The sequence below is a fragment of the Sus scrofa genome, chromosome 8 (assembly GCF_054392235.1).
Source record: "Sus scrofa isolate SSC_HxYL_T2T_F1_AM1 chromosome 8, Sscrofa_HxYL_maternal_Yorkshire_Landrace_v2.0, whole genome shotgun sequence".
NCBI classification, from domain to species: domain Eukaryota; kingdom Metazoa; phylum Chordata; class Mammalia; order Artiodactyla; family Suidae; genus Sus; species Sus scrofa.
The window spans coordinates 40,128,995-40,154,099 of record NC_139390.1 but is presented as its reverse complement, the minus strand read 5'-3'; the positions used below and the strand labels follow the sequence as shown (position 1 = coordinate 40,154,099).

Below are 25,105 nucleotides of genomic sequence, written 5' to 3'. Positions count from 1 at the left end.
GACTGTTTCCTAACTTATCCCATGTGGTTTATGTAGTCTTAATTCCAAAACCAGTTAAGGACTGTACAAATAAAGGAAAATTTCAGACCAATCCTACCTATGAACTTAGATGTCAAAATCCTAAAGAAGTCAGTGTTTATTTTAAAAAATAAAAAAGGTTAATCAATCATGACCAAGTTAGGTTTATTTCAGCAAATAAACAGTGGCTTAATATTAGAAAAATTTAGAAATCTGCCACATTAAGAGAGAAGAAAAACAGTATGATCAACTCAGAAAGCATTTAATAAAACTCAACATAATATCCATTCACAATTTAAAAGCCCCTGGACAACTAGAAAAGACTTTCCTTTTTCAGACATAGGGTTTTATAAAAATCCTAGGAGTAAAAACCTAGTCGTATAAATATAAAAGCACTTCCTTTAAAGGGGGGGGGGGTAGAGAGGGGACCTCAGACAAGAACTTCACTTTCAGTAGTTCAACATTACACAGAAATCCCAGCCAGAACAAAACCGAAGGGGGTGGGTGAAGAATAAGAATCTGAAAAGGAAGGAATTGCAGATGATACTGTCTGAAGAGAATTAATGGACAAATGACAGTGAGAGTTCAAGAGGTAAGTGGCTACAAGGTCAACATATATTGATCAATATATTTATCTACTATAAATAACACACGAACCAATTCTATTCTTAAATACAAGCAAATGCAAACAGAACATGGAGGTTAAAGGAATATACCATTCATAAGAACAACAAAAACATTAGGTACCTTTAATTAAACCTAAAAATGTACAAGGGGTTTATGGAGAAAATTATGGCACTCAACTGAAATACATTAAAGAATATCTCCATAAATGGAGAGGGTAACTCTTATGAAATGACCTACAGTATCAATGTAATAACAATATGGTACAGTAAGAGAAAAGACTCTGAAGCTAGATTGCAATGGTTTCAAATCCTGACTCTGCCACTTACTATGTCTGACATTAGGAAAATTATTTAAATCTGGCTGTTCTTCAATTCTCTAGTCCATAAAATGAGGATCATAACAGCATGTCTGCTTTATTAGGATATCAGGATTACATGAATTAACAGTTTTTGTCATATTGTAAGCATAATAAAACTTGGTTGATAATTAAAAACCTCTATACAGTTTTTCATAATAAAAAAGAGTTGATTCTAAAATAGTTATACAATGGAATTCCCACTGCTGAGCAGCAGGTTAAGGATCTGGCATTGCCACAGCTGTGGTGTAGGTCACAGCTGCAGTTCTGATTCAGTCCCTAGCCCAGAACTTCCATATGCGGCAGATGCGGCTGAAAAAGAAAAAAATAAAATTAAATAGAATAAAATAGATACATAAGAGCAATGGACCAAGAATACTTTTGAAGCAGAATGAGGTAGATCTTGCTAAACCAGATATCAGATTTACTATAAAACTCAAAATTAAGACAGTGTGGCATTATTAGCACAGGGGTAGTTAAATTAGCTGAATGAATAGTCTCTAGAAAGCTAAGAAATGGATCCAGACATACAGGGAAACTTGATACAGAGGAACGGAGATCCTTAAGGACGGGTAAACTTCTTAACAAATAACACTGGGACAACTGCATCTTCACAACATAGGCAAAAATTCCACATGGTTTAAGAACTCATACTTGAAAAACAAAATTTGAAAACTTTTTGGGGAAAAAAATGAATTGAAGAGTATCTTTATATTCTTGAGGTAGAGAAAGTCATGCTTCAAACCAATTAAAATGTGATATGACTTTGCACAGCTGATGAGGTATAAGAAAAAAATGACAATGTTTTTGCCAGAAACATTTTTCTTTGAGGGGCTTGAGTATAATTATCCCTATATAATATCATCACGGGGGTAAGGAGAGGAGCAGTGGTGGCAAGTGAGCAACATATACATCTATCATACTAGGAAGATAACAGACAGTATCTAAAAGTTACATAATCAAGAAGTGGGTTGATAAGCCTATGTAGAAATGCCATGCAGACCATGAGAAGAACTAAAACCACTGAAAAGTTCTTTAGTACTTCTGCAAAGTTCTTTAGTTAGTATATCCTGTAAGTTCTTTAGTATTCCTGCAATGATTACCTAGGTATTACTTTATAAAGCACAGTCTTAACATGCACATCAGGAAAAATCAGTATTTCCATCTATAGTTCCTTAGCAGTGTTCGAGAATGAATCACGAAATTCTAAAATAAACAAAGGTAAAACAGAATTACTAACAAAGAGGAGGCTATACTTATCTTCTTTCCAAGGTTCTGTTTGACCAGGATAAAGAACTCTCCTCTACCTACCTAATTCTTGCACTATGCCTTATCATTGTTAGTACTAAAAATGTCTTTCATTAAAGAGGGGGAGGTTGATCTCCAAGGGCATGGTAAGGAGTGAGCAAAAAACTATTGCTTTTTAATTAAAAATGTGCATAAATTACTTTTCGAAAATGTTAAATGACTGATGAGCTAGTTTCTTATTTTTTGTCTTTTGTCCTTTTTTAGGGCCGCACCTGCGACATACGGAGGTTCCGAGGCTGGGGTCCAATCGGAGCTGTTGCTGCCAGCTTATGCCAGAGTCACAGCAACGCCAGATCCAAGTGGCATCTTCGACCTACACCACAGCTCACGGGAACGCTGGATCCTTAACCCACTGAGCAAGGGCCAGGGATTGAACCCACATCCTCACGGTTCCTAGTTGGATTCATTTCCACTGAGCCATGAGCAAGGGCCAAGGATTGAACCCGCAACCTCATGGTTCCTAGTTGGATTTGTTTCCACTGAGTCATGATGGGAACTCTCAGAGCTAGTTTTTTAAAATGAAATCTTCCACAAGGAAGTTGTACATGTAATCTCAAGAATTAAGTCTTATTCTTTCTGGGGTATTCCTCATGTTCATCTGTACTGAAACGAATCACAAGGAATTTCATGACAAAGCAGAAAGTGACAAGTGCCACAAAAGAGGCAAAAATAAAATTTAATCAATTTAATAAACAATGCTTACTGAGAACATAGCACTGTGCTGAGCATTTTATATTAAAAATTTATTTAATGGATGAGAAAAATAATTCAGGTTGTTTAACTTACCCCAAGTTATTACTAAGAGAAGATGGACCCAGGACCCAAACTCAGGCTGTCTAATCACAAGGCCTATGCATTAAAAATTATCTACATTGCCTCACAGTGCAGAAAAGGGAAGGAACTTAAAAGAGTTTGTTGGAGATGGTAGGGATAATCACAAAACTAAAGAGTGAATATTTGAGTATTTATTAAATGGCAGAACGAAGATACTTCAATGAATTCTCACTGAACTTCACCCCAAGAGGAAGAACTATGCTCTCCATTTAATGGTTGAAGACCTATAAAATCACACAAATAAAAGAGAGGAGGAAGCAAGATTCCAACCCAAAGACTATGACTTCCTAGGAGCCCATGGGGTGGGGGGTGGGGGGGGGAGGGGAAAAAAAAGTAGCATAACCACTGAAACAAATAACAAAAACTACCTCTTTATGCGAATGAATGGTGTGGCTTTGAACAAGGTGGTTCTGAAAGACAGTACAACACCCTGATACAAATACCTAGAAGAAGGTAACTAAAGTTTATGATCTCATCTCTCACCAAGACTTGTAAGTTCTATTGCACAAATGCCTTTGAAACCACTCATTTTCTCCACCTTCCATAGTAACAGCTGAATACAGGACCACAAATTTCTTCATCTGGATTACCCCAACAGCTCTGGTTCTCCCAATCAGGTAAGCATCTCAGTCATTCCCACCTTTCTACCCACCCTACAAATCTACAATTTCCTCACAGTAACTAGCAAGATCAGACCCTTTTCAAATGTAAATCAAGCAATTATACAAATCATCATAAAATTAAAGGGCTCCTCACAGCCCTATCAATAAGGTCTAAACACTATAGCAAGGCTCTAATACCCTGCACCATTTCTTGTCTCATCTCTAGATGTTCATCATGCATTCTCTATCATCCAGCCACACCACACTTCTTTCAGGTCATAAAGTCTACCACACTCTCTCTCATTCCGTGTGTTTGAACATGATTTGAATCCCAGGTCTAGACCCCACTCCTCTGGAGTGGGAGAATCTCCACCATGCTCCCATGACACACACCTCTTCTGTCACCTGGTTGACAGAAGCTTATACATTTGTTGAAGGTAAGCAAACCTATGCCTAATTTACTATATCTCTGAAACCAGTTCAATGCATTGCACTTTTTTAAAATAAATGAATATATCAAAAGGTCTAAGCAGAAAGTGGTGTCAGAAGCCCTTAGAATGGATAAAGTTGTCACGAGTGAACATGAAAGATGACTTGGCCAAATGATCTAGAAGAAAAAAAAAGCCAGTAAGGGGGAAAAGATGAGGAGGTTAACTGAATGTTGTAAGTCATAAACAGAAAGATAATGGACAATAAAGTAACAAATCCCAAATCCTTATAAGGAAAAGTCAAGGTACAAATATCCCTAGTTTTTAAAAGTACAGTTGATAAAAGGAATAACAAGTATTCTGTTAAGTAACTTGGAATATAAGTAACACCTAGTTATTCCTGTAGTTAGTTAATATTTTTTAATTGTTCTATAAGATAGTATTTTAAACCGTGGAAGTACATTTCTTTTGTTTTAAGAGGTTTTATATTTAAGTACTTTACTGATTAAAACTGAATCTGGCAATTAAAAAATGACACTTACCATTGCCATATGGAAAAGCACGTGCAGAACGACTATCATAACCAGAGGAATGTCCACTGTAGAAGAAAAATGTATTTTTACGTGTTGCAAGTAAAGTCTAATTTTTAAGTTTGGTGCCAATGAAAACTATAAGGCAGAATTACGACTTTTATTTAACCACCATATAATTCCGTAGCTATAATTAAGTAATTTTATTTTTTAATTTCAAGAAATAGGCTTTTTAACCTCAAGCTACTAAAACATCTACCTGTAAAGAAAAGACAGCTTGTTGGCATATAATAATCCAATCAATTCAGCCTGACTCACAAGATAACAGCAACTCTGAGAAGAACAGTATTTCAGACTTAGTTAAAATTTATACTTAAAAACCTGAGTTTGGAGTTCCCATTCTGGCGCAGTGGAAACCAATTTGCCCAGTATCCTTGAGGATGCAGGTTTGATCCCTGGCCTCGCTCAGTGGCTTGGGGATCCAGTGTTGCCATGAGCTGTGGTGTAGATCAGACAAGGCTCGGATCCAGGGTTGCTGAGGCTGTAGTGTAGACCAGCAGCTGTAGCTCCAATCCGACCCCTAGCCTGGAACCTCCATATGCTGCAAGTACAGCCCTAACAAGCAAAAAAAAAAAAAAAAAAAAAAAAAAACTGAACTAAATGATTAAAAACCAGAAACTCAGCTCTACTGACAGTCAACAAATAACTACTTTTTAACATTTTGATTAAGAAAACACGGTCTTAAAATTAAATCCCTATGGTCTCACAATTCACACTTCGCTGTGATTTATCATTTCTTTTGAAAATCATAGGCATGGTTGGATGTTAATGATATAAAATTCTCACTAATTTTTTTAAATATTTTCAACCACTTTTTCAAAAATATTTTTATAGTTTATTTGCCACTTAAAAGGAAATAATAGCTACCATTTATTAGTTACTTCTATCTGCCAAAAATATATTATTTTCACTAGCTGTTTTAATCTTCACAACTCTATCAACCCCATTTAGTAAAAGGAATCTAAGTCTCAATGAGTGGTTATGAACCTTGCCTAGAAACACAAAGCTGAGAAATTTTGAAGTCAAAATGTGAAACAGGTTCATGTGATTCCAAAGCCTATGTTGTTAAACATGGTATTGCCATCCATGAGGTAAATATTCTTTACCAGAGCATTCCAAATAAGATAAACCATAAATGCAAGGTACAAAAAATAAGGCTATTGCCATGCAGAAAGGATTCAACCTTCCTTTGTGGAAGCTGTGTTGCACTGGGTAGCAAAAAATAAGGTAGCTTTTCTTTACTGTGGTTCCTGATAAAAGTTGTCCTTACTTATTCCTAAAACAGACATGCATTATTCATGATTACTAATCATCTGTTCATATGGCCCACAAAATTGACTATAGCCAAATTTTTAAAAAACCTCGAGCTAGGGGTTTCTTTAATAAGAGTGTCATAAATCAAAGCAAGATATTTCAAAATACTATTATTTTTTTATTTTTTGTCTTTTTAAGGGTCGCACCTGCAGCACATGGAAATTCCTGGGCTAGGGGTCAGATCAGAACTGCAGCTGCTGGCCTGTACCACAGCAGCAGCAATGTGGGATTTGAGCCTGTATCTGTGACCTACACCACAGTTGACGGCAACATCGCATCTTTAATCCTTAAGCCACTCAGCGGATCCTTAAACTACTGAAGGAGGCCAGAGACCAAACCCACATCCTAATGGATACTAGTTGGGTTCGTTACTGTTGAGCCACAATGGGAACTCCTCAAAATACTATCATTCAGTTTTCTTTGTCCTGTTTTTGTTATCTGGCTATAGGTCTAACATCTTACATAAAAGTAACTAATATAGATCAAGACTTATGAATTAAAAGGCAGGTACTATTGTTCATAAAATTAAATCCTTAAAAATATTACCAAGATACATGATTCTTCAGTCAAAAGCCTATAAATGATAAAAAAATTTTTACAGTATTCATACTGATTTACCTTTCTATTGTTGGTATAAGAGATGGAGGTGGAGCACCTGGTGGAGGAGGAAAACCTGAAACATTCAATCGTAAGATAAAAAAAAGTTAACAGAATGTACATTTATATGTCAAGAGTTTAACAAAGTTGCTGTGTGTCACTAAATTTCTCTGGGGACATGACGTGCTTCTCTATGTTATAATGGACAGAAAAAAAATGAAGCTTAAGTTTATGAACAGATTTCTGGAGCAATGTAACTTTAAATGAACAGTCTGGTCTAATACACAGAGAACAAACTGGGAGTCAGGACACCCGGTCTTATTTTCAGCACCACACACAGCCCATTTTTATGAGTAATGAGAAAGTTAATCTCAATGCCTTACCTTTTCCATATATAAAACAGTAGTAGTGTTGCCACCAGAGATGTTATACTTTAAGTATTTTAGAAGAAAAGAAAATAAAATAGCATTTACCTCTTTTAAAAGTATTTTGAGTTTTAGATGTATAGAAATTTCCTTAAAATGTGTAATTTATAAATAAAATCTCACAGTAAATATATAAATGCTTAAGGCTGAGAACATCCATCATAAAATATGTTTTAAATTGCACAGCCCTAAAGAACTATTTTACAAAGAAAAGTACATCGGGTAGTTTTTGAATTAGTTTGGAGAGAAAATAATTTGCACCTTTATATCATGAGGTCTGCATTCTCAGTAATTCACAATACCTAAATGAAATACCACAGAGTATGGCTACAAGGGACCTTAAAAGTTAATCTACTCTGCACTTTCAAATTCAGATAGGCAATAAAGCATCCCAACAAGACTTGAAGATTCTACAACTTATCATACCAATTCCTTATGACACCACTTTCTGCCAGGCTTTAACGACCCTCTCTATTAGGAAGTGCATTAAATTATATAATGTAAATCTCTCGCACTACATTCACACACGCTGATCTGCATGAGGACAAGAAGCAATTCATCGAAATACGTATTTCAAAACACTTTCACTAAGCCTCCTTTTTAGTATTCTATGTCAAAATAAATCCCAGTTTTCCTAAACCTTCTCAAAAGTCCATTTAAATCAATTTTTGGCCCTGCTTCAAGCTGTTTTAAATTCACCGTGCTCATCTTCATTGCGTCCAGTTTTAGGTTCCATAACTCCTCTATTAAACATCTTAGCATTGTAAAACTTAGCAATTTATCACATTAGTTCTAGAGTCCATAATCCTATTTTACACAGCCTTACAACCACATTTCTTTTTAACCTATGAAGACACACCAACGATTCCTTTATGACCTTTCCTGATAAGTCTTTTTCAGCCACATTCATACATAATCAGTGACACTCTAGCCCACATCTATGTGTACTATGCCATGCTATCTGAACTCTACTACTTCTGTTTATCAAGGTCATTTTTAATTTAGACCCACCCTTCCAAGCATCATCGCCTCTCATGCTCTTTATACTTCTTGACTTTTAATAATGAACTCAGTAAACACACTCACTATCATATCTGTATCACACTACAAAAAAAAAAAAAAAAAAACTGGAAAAAATGTAAAAAACAACACTGGGCCACATAAAAACTCCTATTGATCATATTATCGCAACAATGAACAATTTAATCAGCGCCCTAAGAACAACCATCTGACCAGTTGTGAACCTGTGTGGTACAGAACATATTTTCTCATGATATTGAGTTATGCCAACAGGGTTAAAAAATCAGAAACCACGGTAAAGTCAAGATACATGATCTTTTTCTTCTCTTGCAGTCACTTTATCATATAAAAAAATTCAGTGGTCTGAAATAACAATTTTAATAAAAATTGTATTTTATATCCTATACTCTATTTTCTCCAATAACTTGATATGGTAAGAATTTTCTCAGAATCTCTATTTCTACAGAAATGGGTAAGACAGGTATGAAAAAACTAAATATCTCAATCGAAACTGGAATGAAGCAAAGGCAGAGCTGAAAATAGGACCTTGAAATCCCAATAGCCTACTCCATATTCTAACCACATCAACACTGTCCCTCCTTTAACTATAAGCTTGAAATTTCATGTTTATTAACAATGATGGAGAAAACATGAAAAAAGTTTTACCTGGAGGTGGTACAGTTATTGGAATACCTAAAAAACAAGTGATGAAATTTAATATAGTAATTGGATTTCATAACCTGTTATGTATTTATGCCATCACCAAAGAAAACTTTGAAATAAAACCCTTCGCCTCATTGTCCTAGCTTATTCACTCCAAAGAAGTATTCTTTTTTCTTGCAGAGGATCAACAATTCAAGTGTAACATCAGACTTCCTGATGATAACCCAGTCTAACAACTTGATAACAAGGTCTCCCACACTAGTGTAATCACAAACGAAGTGAGACATCAGTTAAAAAAAAGCACATTTGTGCATACACAAATATCAAACTCAATAAAATTAACACTAAGTTTGATAATCAAAATATCATCGTGTTATTTTAACAGTTTAATAGGAAAGTGATCGATGGGCTCTTAAATACTGCAGGTAATGCAAGGTAACTCTGAAGATGATGGAAGATGATGGATACTCACTTTACTAAAGCTACGAGGGACATTCCAGTGTTGATTTGAGTTGTTTTACTATTGTTGACAGGCGTGTGGAAGAGTTATTATTTCCCTCAACTTGGAGAAGAGAGGGGAGATAGCCAATTCTCACACACACACACACACACCCCCCCCCCAAGGCACACTAAGATAATGTGGGTGGTTTATTTCTACAGAAGTCAGTAAATACTAATTTGAGTGATTTTCACTCATGTGCACACATGTAAACTGTAAGAAACAAACTATGTATAGAATCCTCAATTTACATTAGCTAAATGTGCCCTTAAATCCTAATTTAAACTTTATATGTCATGCAAGTTATAACTATTTATTTGAAGAAAAATGATATTTCTCAGTAGGAAAATTTTAAAAGCTAAAAAAAAATTTCATGAAACAATGTATATCTTAAATAACTTCAATAAAGTCAGAATGGTTTACTAAATCTGACCTTAAAAAGTACATCAAAATTATTCCCCAAAAAGAAAAGTAATCTAATTCATTAACTAAATGCACAGGAAAAAGTAATGATAAAAATTGCTTTCAAATGTTTGTCTATAAATGGAAACATATGCTATAATTTATTTAAAATTTTTTGTGATGTTTTATGAGAATAAGAGATTTACACAAAAAGGTCTTCAGTAAGGAGCCTTAAAATGGAGAATGAAGCAAGCACCTTATTTAACCACCCGTGCAATAAAAGGATATGCTAAATTTACAAAATCAGTAAGACTGAAAAAGATATTAAGGCCACCATCCTGTTTCAAAAATCATTAGGCCTCTACAAATCCACAAAAATAAGCTACCCTTCATGGTAATCCCCATCCATCCTCAAGTCCCTTGCTGCTTCCTACATTACTAAACTAGAAGAATCCAGCAAACAATACAAACAAGCAGTCTCAGACACCAAGCTGTACAGGAAATTAAGGAGGGCAGAGCATTATCAAATGTTCTTAATATCTGTTACTACCTGATTTAGAAGAGTATAGATTTTTTTTAGAGCACCACTAAACTTTACCTATGATCTAGTATTCACATTTAAATAAATGACTATTTTCTTGGGTGTGTGATAAAGAACTATACCAAATTTCGCAACCCACTCTATAATCCTAGCAACTTTACCTAAATAAATATATGAGCAACATACAGCATTTCAGTTAATTACAATGTGAATTCATGTAAAATAACTAAGAAAATACTAGTTGGCCCTCTCAAAATGTAGTCCTCAAAAACTTTAGGTTATCAAACTTTCTCAAAAAAATAAAAAAATACAACTGAACTATCAAGTATGCTTTGGAGATAGGTAAAATTACATTCTGCTTTTAATTTTAATCTTGCCACAGTAGTATCATAGGACAGATTTTTTAAAAATCAACTGCAAGGAATTAAGAACGCAAAGAAAAATTATGATACATAAATAGACAGATACAGATGTCACTTAAAATATCTACATACCAGAAAGTTAGCATGAGAACTAGAAAGGGCCCTTCTTGTGAGAGACCTCATTTCATCTAAAATAATTCAATGTAAATCTTTATTGGTAAATGTTCACTGAAACAGAACTTTAAAGTTGATGATACTCTACAATCCACTCTTTGACTCTGATTAGTAAATGTATTTTTAAAATGCAACTAAGAAAGTTTAATATGTGATATAATGTTAGACATCACAATTCTCATCTAAAAAAGAAATCAATATTTAATATTTGACTTTTGCTAACAAAAGAGAAACAGTATAGTAGAAGAGAAAATTCATCTTAAAATTCCCTGTCTTCTCAACACTCCCAACTTCCCTGGCCAACACAAGTGCTGCCCAGCCAACAGACCTGAAATACACAAGACATGTACTGTGCTTCTTTTCTGTATCTTTTATCTGTAAAATGAGTAGGAAAAAAAAAGTTTGTTTTGCATACAGGAAAGCTTTGCATATAGGAGTAAAAGTAAGATTTCTACTACTGGCCAGAAGCTTTAAGCAAAGTAATATTTGAATTCTAAAGGGACTGAACAGATTAGAGGTTTTGAAACTTCAGCCACCATCAGAACTGGACAATCTGTTACAACAGAATGACGGGCCCCTCCCCTAGAATTTCTGATTCAGTAAGTCTGGAGTGAGGCAGAGAATTTGCATTCCTAACAAGGAGATGATGATGTTGCTGACCAGAGAACGTATTTAACAATCACTGGATTAGATTCAAACTTCTACACTAATTGCACTCACTGGTGAGTACCTCAATATTCAAAACAGATAAATTTCATCTCAAATTTTTTGAAACAAACAAAGCATGTGACACTTTGAAGTAAAACAAACAGCATGGGGGTGGAGAGCAATCTGAAGTCCTATTAAGGGACTGAAGGAACTGAGGCAAAAAAATAGAAAGGAACAGACCAGCAAAATGAATTCAACTGTATTTTTTAAATTCTCACAAAATTAACAGAGGCTCAGAAATCCCATTGTGGCCCAATGGTAACAAACCCAACTAGTGTCCATGAGGTTGCAGGTTCAATCCCTGGCCTCGCTCAGTGGGTTAAGGACCTGGTGTTGCTGTGAGCTGTGGTATAGGTCGCAGATACAGCTCGGATCTGGAGTTATTCCTGTAGCTGTCGTGTAAGTCGGCAGCTGCAGCTCCAATTCAACCCCTAGCCTGGGAACTTCCATATGGTGCAGGTGCAGCCCTAAAAAGCAAAAAAGCAAAAACAAAATAGAGGCTCTGCACTCAATTAAAAAAAAAAAAACAAAAAAACAATAAAAAGTGCCTATGAATTCATTTCAGTGTATTCCTATTGCATAAAATGCATTATGTGGTAGGCAGTCTGATGTGGCTTCCAATGACCCCCACCGCCTAGTATTCATAACTTTTTATACCTCTGGTATTTATATCCTCCCCTTGAGGATGGGCTAGATACAAGGACAGTTCTAACAAACGAAATACAGCGAAAATAATGGGATGGCACTTTCATAACTAGGTTATAAAAAAAGAGTGACTCCTATTTTGCCAGTTTCCTCTACTCAGCATTCATGCTCTGATGAAGCCAGCTGCCATTTGGACAGGAAGTGAATCTTTTCAACAGAGATCAGTGAGCATGAACAGGAATCTTTTCTTAGTCAAGTTTTTGAGGTAACAATCACAAAGTCTGTGAGACCTTGAAGGAGGAGACCACCTAAGCTGTCCCAAAATTGCTAACCCACAAAAACTGTTCAATGATAAACATATGTTGTTTTATGCCAATGCATTCCACAGTAATTTGCTATGGAGCAAGAGCCAATTAATACATATGATAACTACGTATCTTTACTAAGTTCAAATGAAAGAAAAAAGCACAGGAGAACTACGTGAACTAAGCTTCCTACTTCTCACTTGGAAATTCCAAAGTTCATCAACACTATTATGTTAGGAATAGATAAGCCTGATAACTTCCCTTAAATCTCAACAATTTCTACTTTAAAGCCATCAAGCTCATAATTTTGTGCAATTCTGCACACACACAAAAATGAATACAGAATGTCAAGGCTTATAAATGACTTTAAATATGACCTTCCATCGCATAGCTTTTCCAAGTATCAAAATTTTTAATATGATACAAACACACATTATTTACCATCTATCTTTTAAAGAAAAAAGCATATGACATAAATTACTATTAATTCATTTCTTAATAAAATAACTAATTACAAAGGTGCAAAAAGGGATGGAAATAATTTCAAAGAAAAATGTGTTAAAAAGTGCTACAGTCACAAAACATAAAGCAACAAAAAATGGTTGTCAGCATACTCCATATCTAAAAGACAAAAAAGATAATTTTATGCTAACTATAAAATAGGTAAACTATTCTTTTACTACGGTCTCTTAATCCTCTTATAATCTAAAAACATACAGAAAACAAAAATTCTATGTTAGACAAATAAAAAATTTCTGATAGAAATACCAATTATTTTTACAAATAACTTAAGGAATTAATCTCTATAAGCTCACATCCAATGGCAAAATGGAAGACTAGCACAAATATTAAACCATCATTAATCATCAAATATTAATTTAATTTCATCATTAAATATTAATTTAAGTAAACATTTAAATATTTAACAAATGTTTATTTAAATATGTTTAATTTAATTAATTAAACACTAATTTAAATATTAAGCCATTACTAAATTCTACAAAATATAGTATCTATGGTATATTAAAAATATAACTGTTATAAAGGAAGCATTCATGGGTAAAAAAGACATTCAAAATTAAAGATCCTAAAGAAGACCTAATTTCTATTAAATTTTTATTTAAATTGTTTAATCGTGCCAAAAAATACAAAAAATACTGCTTATTACAGATGATCAGCATCACTCTACTTTGAGTTACTGGAAATTTGATAGACTACTAGGGTTTTTTACATAGGAAGACAATAAAATAGAAGATGGGGACGGTTAGGAGTTCCTGTTGTGGCTCAGTGGTTAACGAACCCAGCTAGGAACATGAAGTTGCGGATTTGATCCCTGGCCTCGATCAGTGGGTTAAGGGTCCAGCATTGCTGTGGGCTGTGGTGTAGATCACAGAGCTGGTGTTGCTATGGCTGTGGTGTAGGCCAGTGGCTACAGTTCCGATTAGTCTCCTAGCCTGGGAACCTCCACATGCTGCGGGTGCGGCCCTAGAAAAGACCCAAAAAAAAAGAAAAAAGATGGAGACGGTTCTATTTTTCAAGAAATAGTTTTCAATAAGTTATTACTTTTGGAAAATACACATTTTTAAAATGCATACTTTCCGGCAAATAGCATCATCAGTTAATATGCAGATGTGCTGTGTAAAACCAAAAACCTTCATGGAACTATAAAATCAGCTTACTAAATGCTATAGTCACAAAATTGCATCTCAAATAAAGGGATAAAACTGTACTTCCTAAACGGTGCAGATAATATCCATCCAATACAGGACAAGCTTTTGCCAAAGCAGCAGTTCTCAAAGTGTTTCTGGAGCTTCCTGAGGGTCCCTAAGGCCTGTCTAGGAATTTGCAACATCAAAACTCCTTCCATAAAAAGTACTAGGATGTTATTTGCCATTTTCATGCTCATTCTTCTACAAGCATACAATGAAGTTTTCCAGAAGCTACATGACATGAAATCACAATAGATTTTATGAAGAAGCAAATAGGGGAATCCAGTTTTTTTCTACTTAGCCATACAGTAAAGAGATCTACAAAAGTGTAAAACAAGGTCACTCTTGGCACTAAATGCTTTTTGTCATTCTGGAAAAATAAAGTTATTTTTCACAAAAATGTTGTTTTAATATTAATATGTAATGGGCTTATTATATGTACCCCCAAAATAATTTAAATATAATGATTATTCTACTTTAACAATTTTAATTTCTAATAAAAACAGATGTAACACATATAAATAAAAGCTTTTGGGGGTCTGCAATAATTTTTAAGAGTAAAGGGATCCTGTGACTAAAACGTCTGATAGTCGCTATGCTAGAAACCAGAGAGCTAACAGGGAAATAATCTAAACACAATGCTGACCTCGGAGGTGCACAATGCAGAAAGACTCCAGATGTGAGCTGTGTTTCTCCCTAACCCCACGTAGCATCACTAAGTCAAAATTAAGATATTTAAGGAATGAACAAGAATTTTAAGTTCATATAATTTACAGTATTAGATGGCTAACTAGTAAGACACTAATGTACCTATCAAGAGTCTTTTAGGGAAAGATAAACTTTCTGCTAAAATGATGCAGAATTTTTATCATATTTTGAAATCTAGATAAACAGCTAAACCCTATTTCCAACTTTAAAAGTAGGGAGATAACTCATCTGTGATCTAATTAGGCTACATTTCAGTAAAGCAAAGAGTCTTATTCAACTTAGTAGAATTCTACCCATGAGCTAGATTTCAGTTGTTTCCAAGGATTAACATAATCACATGAGCCTTAATATTGATTTAAAGTAACATGAATTAAGTTGAATCTCACTTCTCTTGTTCAATAAACTGCATTATTTTAAAAAAAGACAATAAAATATGACACTAAATTATTTTTTGGCATGCTCGAGGCATATGGAAGCTTCCAGACCAGGAATCAAACCCACACCACCGCAGTGACAACGCCGGATCCTTAATTAATTAACCCACAGCACCATAAGGGAAATCCTGACATTAAAGTAAATTAACATTTAAAAATCTAAATTAAAATCTACCATAAAATGTAATACAGTTTGACTATAGTTTAAAAAATAGCTTATTTACAATTATTAAATTATTTGATTAAAAAAATATAAACCAGATACGAAAGGACAAATATCACATGACTCTACTATATGAAGCTCCTGGAATAAGCAAATTTACAGAGACAGAGGAAAAAAAGAGGCCAAAAGATGCTGGGGTAGGAAGAAAGGTATCGTGTTTAATGAGTGCAGTTTTTATTATGAATATGAAAAAGTTTTAGGTATATAGATAGTGGTAATGTTTACACAACATCATGAATGTATTTAATGCCACTGCCCTGTATACTTATGGTGGTAAAAATGCTCAATATTATGTATATCTTACCACAAAACACACACACACTCAACTACTCTATAATAGCAATCCTTCTAATTCTACAATTTTTTCCTCCAATATACAAGTATTTCACAATTGGTTTAATCAGTAAACATAACTTCTTAACACAAATTAGGCAAAGAGCAAAACCTCAGCTAACCTGATTTTTTTTTTAAAAATCTGATTCCTATTTTAACAATCTCCCTAACTTCCTTAACCACAAACATGTATGCAAATTTAAAAAAAGAAAAAAAAAGCTTTTAAGCCAACTAGAGTGAACATACATAAACCCAATAATACAGCTTTCTTGACATAAATAACAATTCACTTCTTCAATTCAATATAGCTAATAAAATAGGCATTTGAGTAAAACTGCTTAGGTTAGAATTCTGGTTCTATTACTAGCTATTACTTAAACTCCTTAAGCCTCTGTTTCCTCAACTGAAAAATGAGAATAACATCTACTTCAGATGTTGTCAAGAATCAAATTGAGTTAATACATGAAATGGGTTCCGAACAGTGCCTTCAATAGTTAGCATTCAGTAAGTATTAGCTATTATTTCTATTACCTCTAGGGAAAGCATGAAACCACACCAACACATTTCTGAAAAAAAAAATAATAATAATAATACAATAGAAACTATTCTCTGGTTCACTAGAAAATGATAACAGATCTTCTGAAAATGTGGGAAATCTTGAATAAGTGGTGTCTGTTTTCAAGCTACTGTTAGCATGGTGGCAAAAGGCTACAGTAAATACTTTTCCATTTAAAAAAGCTAACCCAAAAGTCACAACATTAATTTAGGACCAAAGGTCCCTTATATGTTTGCTGTTCTCTCCAATACAAAACCTGTCCCGCCCTTCAGACAAACCTATTGTGGCCAGAAATGGGACTTTGTCCTCTTTGTTACTGACAAAGTTTCATGTATGTTGTAGATGTGTATTTGAGAGAGAGGGAGCAACTCCTCTCTTCTTTTCTATTAACTCTTCGTCAGGAAAAATCCCTTGAATGAAGCTGTCTCTATCAATACATCATTGATAAGGAGTAACCGCCTACTTAAGAAGTGTGCCACATCTTTAAGCCTCTAAGAGCTGACCATAAATTTTATCTTCCATGCAAGGGCATTTTTGAGAGTGAATTATAATGATTAAGATAAGACAAAAGGTATAAAAAGACTGTTTCAGGCAAATCTGGATAGCACTCCAAAGTAAGGGTATAATACATCATTACTATATTTGTTCTATCACATAAAGACTTAAAAACTTTAGCATCTGAAAGCTAAGTGAAAGCTAACATTAACAAAGGCAACATTAAAATGTTTAAACTCATCTTCCAAATACTGTGTTCATTTTCCTTTTAGTATTTCTCAAGAAAACAAAACAGAAACCCAAGGTTTCTATAAGGCAAAGACTTTTTAAGTTAATACTTATAAAAAGACTACTGAGCCGCAGCTTTCTTTCATTAGTTATTTATGATTCTTGAGGTGATCTAAATTACAGCCATCTCTACAGAACATACTGTAATCCTGTGATTCTGTGGCAAATGGTAACTGAAAACATGGCTTTAATCAAGGCTTATATTTATCTAATATACAGCAGCCACACTTTTGTCTGAAGCCAGTGCCCATTCTGACTAGTAAGTGCCCATGTGACTATACCAACTGCCAATGTGAAAATCCCTTTAGTGTTATGGATACTTAAATATGTTGTTAACACAACTAGCTAACATATTTAGGGAATGTCAAGTATACACATGACATCTGTGATTAGCATTGTGGGGAAACAGATGGAAATACACAGCCTATGCTACCTTCAACAGCTCACAACCTGGTAAAAATAAGGAATAAACCAGATAGGCTCAATATACAAATATTTGGTTTTAATATGAATTGGTAGCTTCCCTACCACCATTCCCAGCAAACATAACACAGTTAGGTACTGAGTAAACCAGCATTAGAATTCATCTGAATTTGGGGAGTTCCCACTGTGGCGCAGTGCGTTAAGAATCTGACTGCAGCCGCTTGAGTTGCCGAGGAGGTGCAGGTTCCATCCCTGGTCTGCCTCAGTAGTTAAACCATCTGGTGTTGTCAGAGCTGCTGCTTGGATTCAATCCCTAGCCTAGGAACCTCCATATGCTGCCAGGAGCGGCCCAAGAAATAGCAAAAAGACCAAAAAAAAAAAAATTAAAAAAAAATAAAATAAAATATAAAAAGTTGAAAATTAACATTAAACAAATAGCTCATGCAACAGAAAAATAACCAGTGGTATTCTACAGTATAATGCCACAGGTAATCTAAACATTAAAAAATCATGCTTACAAACAGAAGTTACATGGCAAAGAAGTGGACTAATTTTACCCTTTTGAAAAAAAAGCACACATCCAGATAATGCCATTGCCTATCAATATCCTACAGAGCTTCTAAATATTTTTACACTAGTGAGGTATTTATTCTTTTATCATTACGTCATACTTCTGCCTTTTCTAGAGCTGCTCCCATGGCATATGGAGGTTCCCAGACTAGGGATCTAATCGGAGCTGTAGCCACTGGCCTACACCAGAGCCACAGCAACGCGGTTCCTTTAACCCACTGAGCAAGGTCAGGGATCGAACCTGCAACTTCATGGTTCCTAGTCAGATCCGTTAACCACTACGCCACAATGGGAACTCCTATACAGTATTAATTAACCATCTGGGGCTATATGATACTATCTGGAAAATTTTAAAAATTCTTTTAAATCACCTTTAAAGCCAGTAAAGTTTAAATAAGATTACAAAGCAATCCATTGTAAAGATTATTATCACAATCATTTAGTCTCAATAAATCAAATATGCTCAAAATTAACTATTCCTACATTTTATCTTTTTAATAAGACAAGGGACTCATTTATGAATCACTAAGTCCTCATTACTTTCCCTTTTCATTTAATTCTCACATTAAAAATCTAAGAATCACAGATCCAATCACAACTTCTGAATGGTTTGTGCTTTGAACAAGCAGTTTATTACTGAAACAAGAAAGTCACCGAACTTTAAAAATAATGTCCTCAAGATTAAGCAACTTGAACTTATCCAATCTTCTCTTTAATTTTGAGACAACAAGTTCCCTAAAGTCTTAATCACTTTTCACAATATTCTTAACCTTTTTGAAAGCAGAGATTTTGGAAGGAAATCAAAGGCGCTGTGTTTGTGGGGTGATGCAACAGCTGGATTTTGGAAGCCAAGGATGACTATTATAGGGCAGGATTATGCAGATCTTTTTTCTTTGCCTCTGTACTGTAGCCACAACCACCACCTCTCAAAACAAAGCTCTCTTGCAAAGTGAGTGAGTGGACATGGCTCTTAAGTATAAACTGATTTATTAACAGAAAGCAAATTTTAATATATGTAGCGCATGTAGTTCTGGCTACCACCAGTAGCTAATTTTTAACATTTACTACCAGCATCCTCCCCAGGAAGAAGAAATTATTATCTCAATCAATCCCATTAGTCACTAAAAACTGGTTAAGGGATATAAATACTGAAAGTTTATTGGGAATAAAATAACAAAGGCCATGGGATAAAAGGTTGAAGGTATAAAATTTGGGGACTATTTGTGAATTTTTTTCTGCTGCCACTGACCTAGTTTTGAATAAATAATCCAAAGTGGTTAAGAATATGATAAAAATTGAAAATTTTCTGTCTTGTATAATAAAAGTAAACACCAGGTACCTGGCACCCAGCAACAGTCTCCTAAAAGGAAACCAGAATAAAAAGAAAGAAGAGGACCAGACTGAGATTTTCATTTCAATCTCTTCATGGGATGTAATTTTTTTTGACCTACACAATTGTAAAGAATATTTAGTTTTTTTTCAAAACAAAGTAATATGGTTTACAATTCAATATGAATGTACGTATATACAATTAGCAACTTTAATATGGGGATCACTATCCTATTTTTGGATCACAGTTTTGAGTATCTGTCCACTCTTCCCTATTTCAGTACATTGTCTCTTCGCTGAAATAGTAAGACACGGTACACATCTGTTTCAGTGTAAATCTACTGAAGATTTAATAATAAATTTCATATTCTATTACTTTTAATGCAGTGCAGTCAATGAAGATGCTATTTGCAAATATATACTTTAATAGTTAAGTATAAAATTTAAAAAATATTCATGGGTTATTTTTCCTTTAAACTCAAATGTCTTATTTACTATTTACCTGGAGGTGGAATCAGAGGTGGAGCAGTGCTGACAGTGGGAGGAGGTGGAAGAAATGGAGGAGGTGGAAGGTGGGTGGGAGGAGCTCCTGGAGGGAAAAATGGAGGTGGTTTGCTAAAATTGTTGTCTACTTCAGTAGCAGATCTTTCAGAAAGGACCTAAAATTAAAACACAGTTAATTAAAAAGATGAATAAATGTTCTAAGATTAAACTCAGTAAATTAATCTCATTTAATCTAAGAAGTAAGTTTTATTCACATACACACACTTTGAGGGGGCAGCAGTAACGTGTGATATGTGTGTATATGTATTGATGCGAGTATACACTCTCACACACATTGTTATAAATGTTCATATTCAAAGCCTAGGAAAAACTGGAATTCCCACTGCGGCCCAGCGGGATTGACAGTGTCTTGGGAGCGCTGGGATGCAGGTTTGATCCCAGGCCTGGCACAGTGGATGAAGGATTCTGCATTGCCACGGCTGCAGCTAAGGTTGCAACTGCAGCTCAGGTCTGATCCCTGACCCTGGAACTCCATATGTTGCAGAGTGGCCAAAAAAGAAAAAGCCTAGGAAAAACTGAATCATTACCAATAAAATTCTTAACATTAGTTTTAAAACATTCTAAACAAGAGACAATTAAGTACTTCATAAATTAAATGTAATTATCTGTTACCCAAAGTTAAAGAGACAATTAAGTACTTCATAAATTAAATGTATTATCTGTTACCCAAAATTAAAGCATTCAAATTAAGACAATATAATAATCAGGCACAGATATTAGCATTAAGAAATTAACATGGTGACATAAACAGATATTGATTATACCACGCCTGTCATGACCAGGTTGCAAAGTAAGCGACTGTAAGGCATGTTATCAATAGGGTGCCAGGAACTGGCAGCCAAATAGATAAATAACTTCTTCATGTGAGACTTGTAACTTTAAGATCAAGGGTTTATACTGAAAAAGTACCAGTGTTTACAAAACACTGATCTGTGAGAACAGGTAAAGGGATAGCACCAAACCTACAGGAGAGTGGCACCTAGAAACCCAAATTGACAAGCTCCCTAAGGGAGCAAACATGTGCAAACATGTTTAGGAAAAATAACAGAAACAGGTAGCATAATGTTATAGATTCAAGTCCGTGCTGGCTACAGCATATCATTTAAATATATGATCCCTCCTTTCATTAACTTTTCCTACAAATTTAGTACAGTAATTTTTGTAAGACTTATGCTGATAAACTATATTTTGAAATAGAAAATGGATTTTAAAAGTCATGATATTATAATGGTGGGGGAAAGAAAAAGGATTATCTTCCACTTGAAAAATAATGTACCTTTAAAGATGCTAAAAAGAACATTTTACATGATTAATTTATTAAAGGTAGTAAGAATCAAAACACTCTGGACATTTTTTAAAGCCTTCAAAGAAAGAAAATAAAAATGAAAAAAACTGTGGTCAAGCTAATAGTTCAAAGTCTCAGTTATTCAAGTTCAACTTGAATTATCTCAGCTACTAATATTTCATATTCTTTCATTATTTTACTTGAAAAACAGGAGATATACTTCCCCCAGAAATGTCACATTAAATAAATTATGGGGAGTTCCCATTGTGCCTCAGTGGTTAACGAATCCGACAAGGAACCATGAGGTTGTGGGTTCGGTCCCTGACCTTGCTCAGTGGGTTAAGGATCCAGCATTGCCGTGAGCTGTGGTGTAGGTCGCAGACGCCGCTCGGATCTGGCGTTGCTGTGGCTCTGGTGTAGACAGGCGGCTACAGCTCCAATTTGACCCCTAGCCTGGGAACCTCCATATGCCACAGGTGCGGCCCTAGCAAAGGCAAAAAGACCAAAAAATAAATAAAAAATAAATTACAGCACAGCCATACAATAAATCTATCCTGATATTTTAAGAATATGGGAAAATGCAAATGATAATTCTAAGTGGGGAGGAAAAAAAGATATACAAAAATATAATCCCAATCTTGCTCAGTGACAAGGAAGAGATGTACCAAATGTTAAGAATAGTTTTCCTTAGATGGCAGAATTATCAAAAGTTTTATTTTCTTCTTTAAACTTTTCCCATATTTTTTTGTCCAAGGAGGCCATATATCACATGTATAGCAAGGAAAAGAAATATTACTGAAAAAGATCTAAAGGTTATTACATATTCCAAATGGAACAGCTTTTGTAACAACATGGTGACTGATTTTATATTTTAAATCCCTTTGTAGTATCTAAAGCACCTAACACATAGCATAGTGCTATGAATGTATATTGAATAAATTAGAGCACAGAGATAATCCTTCAGTTAAAAAATAGTAATAACTTAAAATACTAAACCTGTATGTTGCTGTTTTCATTTGCCCGTCGCCTTCCTTCTACTCGGCTGATAGTTATAGTCTGACCAATAACATCAATTGCCCCAGGTAATCTCCTGTAACATAAAAATTGAATCACTTCAGTTTTACCTAATTAGATGTTTGGAAAAGAATACAAATATTAGGTGAGAAATAAAGCCTAGAACACTTTACAAAATAATTTAAAATAGAATCAGATCTCAACACACATTGAAAACCTTCAGACTTCCTTACTTTGCACCATCATTAAAATGAAGTTTATTAATAAGCTAGGACCAGAGTTCCCTGGTGGCTAAGCAGGTTAAGGATCTGGTGTTGTCAATGCTGTAGCGTGGGTTGGATCCCTGGACCCAGAACTTACGCACACCATGGGCATGGCCAAAAAAAATCAAAAATGCTAGGCTCAAAACACCAAACAATGGTCACAATGCAAAAATTTAAGCCTTTAATGTAGGTTTTCTTCAAAATGTACTATTGTTTTTTTTTGTTTTGTTTTGTTTTTTTGTTTGTTTGTTTGTCTTTTTGCTGTTTCTTTGGGCCGCTCCCGCGGCATATGGAGGTTCCCAGGCTAGGGGTCTATTTGGAGCTGTAGCGACTGGCCTACACCAGAGCCACAGCAACTCGGGATCCAAGCCGCATCTGCAACCTACACCACAGCTCACGGCAACGCCGGATCGTTAACCCACTGAGCAAGGGCAGGGACCGAACCCGCAACCTCATGGTTCCTAGTCGGATTCGTTAACCACTGCGCCACAACGGGAACTCCCAAAATGTACTATTGTTTTAAATCCAATTTTTCTTTTTTGGTTGCTCTGGCAGTATGTGGAAGTTGCTGGGCCAGAAATGCAATATGCGCCACAGGAGTGACCACAATGGATCTTTATTACATTGAGCCACAAGGAAACTCCCAAAATGTACTATTTTTTTTTTAATAGTCTCTAATTGAATTTATCTTTGTGGAACAGAATCAGGCAGCAAATGGAAAACAAATGGAAATAAAAAATTTTGTTCACTATAATTGTAACATGTATTCTCCTTAGTGATTTATTCTGAGCATTAGACAGAATAAAAAGGGGACCAGTTTTCTAGCTCTGATAACTTGCTTTTAGATAGAAAAATTCAAATATTTAAATGCCAGCCCTGCTTGTCTTTTTTTTTTTTTTTTTTTTTTTTTGCTTTTTAGGGCAGCACCTGAAGCATATGGACCTTCCCAGGCTAGGGGTCAAATCGGAGCTACAAATGCTGACCTACACCACAGCAACTCAGGATTCAAGCCGCGTCTGTGACCTACATTACAGCTCACAGCAATGCCAGATCCTCAACCCACTGGGTGAGGCAAGGGATCGATCCCCGCAAACTCATGGTTCCTAGTCGAATTCGTTTCCTCTGCGCCACAATGGGAACTTCCAGCCCTACTTCCAATTAAAGTTTGTGAGTAGATGGAAAAATAGTCCATCACAAAATACTGTTGCAACTTTAATAGAAGTCTCTTATCAAGTCACATTTCTAAAAATAAAACATTAAAAGCCATTTAGAGAGTTCCCATCATGGCTCAGTGGTTAATGAATCCGAGTAGGAACCATGAGGTTGCAGGATCGATACCTGGCCTCGCTCAGTGGGTTAAGGATCTGATGCTGCTATGAGCTGTGGTGTAGGTCGCAGATGTGTCCCGGAGCTGGTGCTGCTATGGCTCTGGTGTAGGCCGACAGCTACAGTTCTGATTAGACCCCTAGCCTGGGAACCTCCATATGCCTCAGGTGCAGCCCTAGAAAAGACCAAAAAAAAAAAGCCATTTAGTGTAGTTGAGGACTTTATAAAAATATTATATGCATAATAAGACACAGAATCACTTGTAGGAATAGGCAATCAAAAACGAATGCAAATTAGATGAATTTCTCTTTATTTATATTTTAGTTCTGAACAATTTTGCCTTTAAAACTTTACAGAAGTAAGAGTTCTCCTGTGGTGCAACAGGTTAAGGATCTAGTGTTGTCACTACAAGAGCTTGGATTGCTGCTGTGACACAGGTTTGATCCCTGGTCTGGGAACTTCTACATGCCCCACAAGCACGGCCAAAAAAAAACGAGAAAAAACTTTAAAAAGTAAAATAATTAAAGTACCACAGATCCCTCCACAGTCACCACCACTAGGTTCCTTAAAATGACTACTAACAGTAGCTACCATTTGTTGAATGACAACATTTTATACCTAAAGCCCACAATAACCCTTAACTTAATAAAATTAACATATACTCGTTACAGATAAGCTAGAGCCCAGAGTGATGCCAACTGACTCAGTAATGATTAAATGGCAACACTGTCCCACCTGAGTCCTTCTGATTCCAAAGCCTCAGACTCCTTCCCTTGAGCCATGCTGCCTTCCAGTAAGTAAGTGGCCTTTGAAAAATTTGAGACTTTTGGGAATTAAGAATTAGTCAGTTTCTCTCAAGGAAACCTTGAAAAGCCCCATAAACAATTTTATGCTTGCAAAAATGAAAAAGAGAGCCCTACAAAGTCTAATAGCATCTGAAATGTCTTCAACTACATAGTTAATTACTACTTACCATCTTTCCCACTTAAGATTTTTGTTCTCTTCAATTTTAAAACATTTTTTAAATGTTCAAGCCTTTGTGATTTTATACCTAGGTCACCGATCCACGTTACCTCATGATTTCAAAGGTCAAAAGCAATTTTACTTATTTTGTACTCTTCAGTACAGCTGGCAAACTATCCCAACATTCATACATTAGAAAAACTCA

The 25,105-nt window shown here is 35.1% G+C and overlaps 1 protein-coding gene across 50 annotated transcripts in view; it reads right to left on the bottom strand.

The window, feature by feature from the left end:
• Nucleotides 1-25,105, bottom strand: part of FIP1L1 (factor interacting with PAPOLA and CPSF1) — a 77,927-nt gene that overhangs the window by 14,434 nt on the left and 38,388 nt on the right. For 28 of the 50 annotated variants that reach the window (XM_021101227.2, XM_021101241.2, XM_021101230.2 and 25 more), the window contains 5 exons: nucleotides 22,331-22,424; nucleotides 19,988-20,144; nucleotides 8,785-8,811; nucleotides 6,695-6,749; nucleotides 4,715-4,770 (listed from right to left, as the gene is read on the bottom strand). In XM_021101227.2, coding sequence (XP_020956886.1) covers nucleotides 4,715-4,770; nucleotides 6,695-6,749; nucleotides 8,785-8,811; nucleotides 19,988-20,144; nucleotides 22,331-22,424 — 389 coding nt within the window. The remainder of the gene's footprint in view (nucleotides 1-4,714; nucleotides 4,771-6,694; nucleotides 6,750-8,784; nucleotides 8,812-19,987; nucleotides 20,145-22,330; nucleotides 22,425-25,105) is intronic. The other 22 variants (XM_021101231.2, XM_021101244.2, XM_084972050.1 and 19 more) reach the window with 1 other exon arrangement.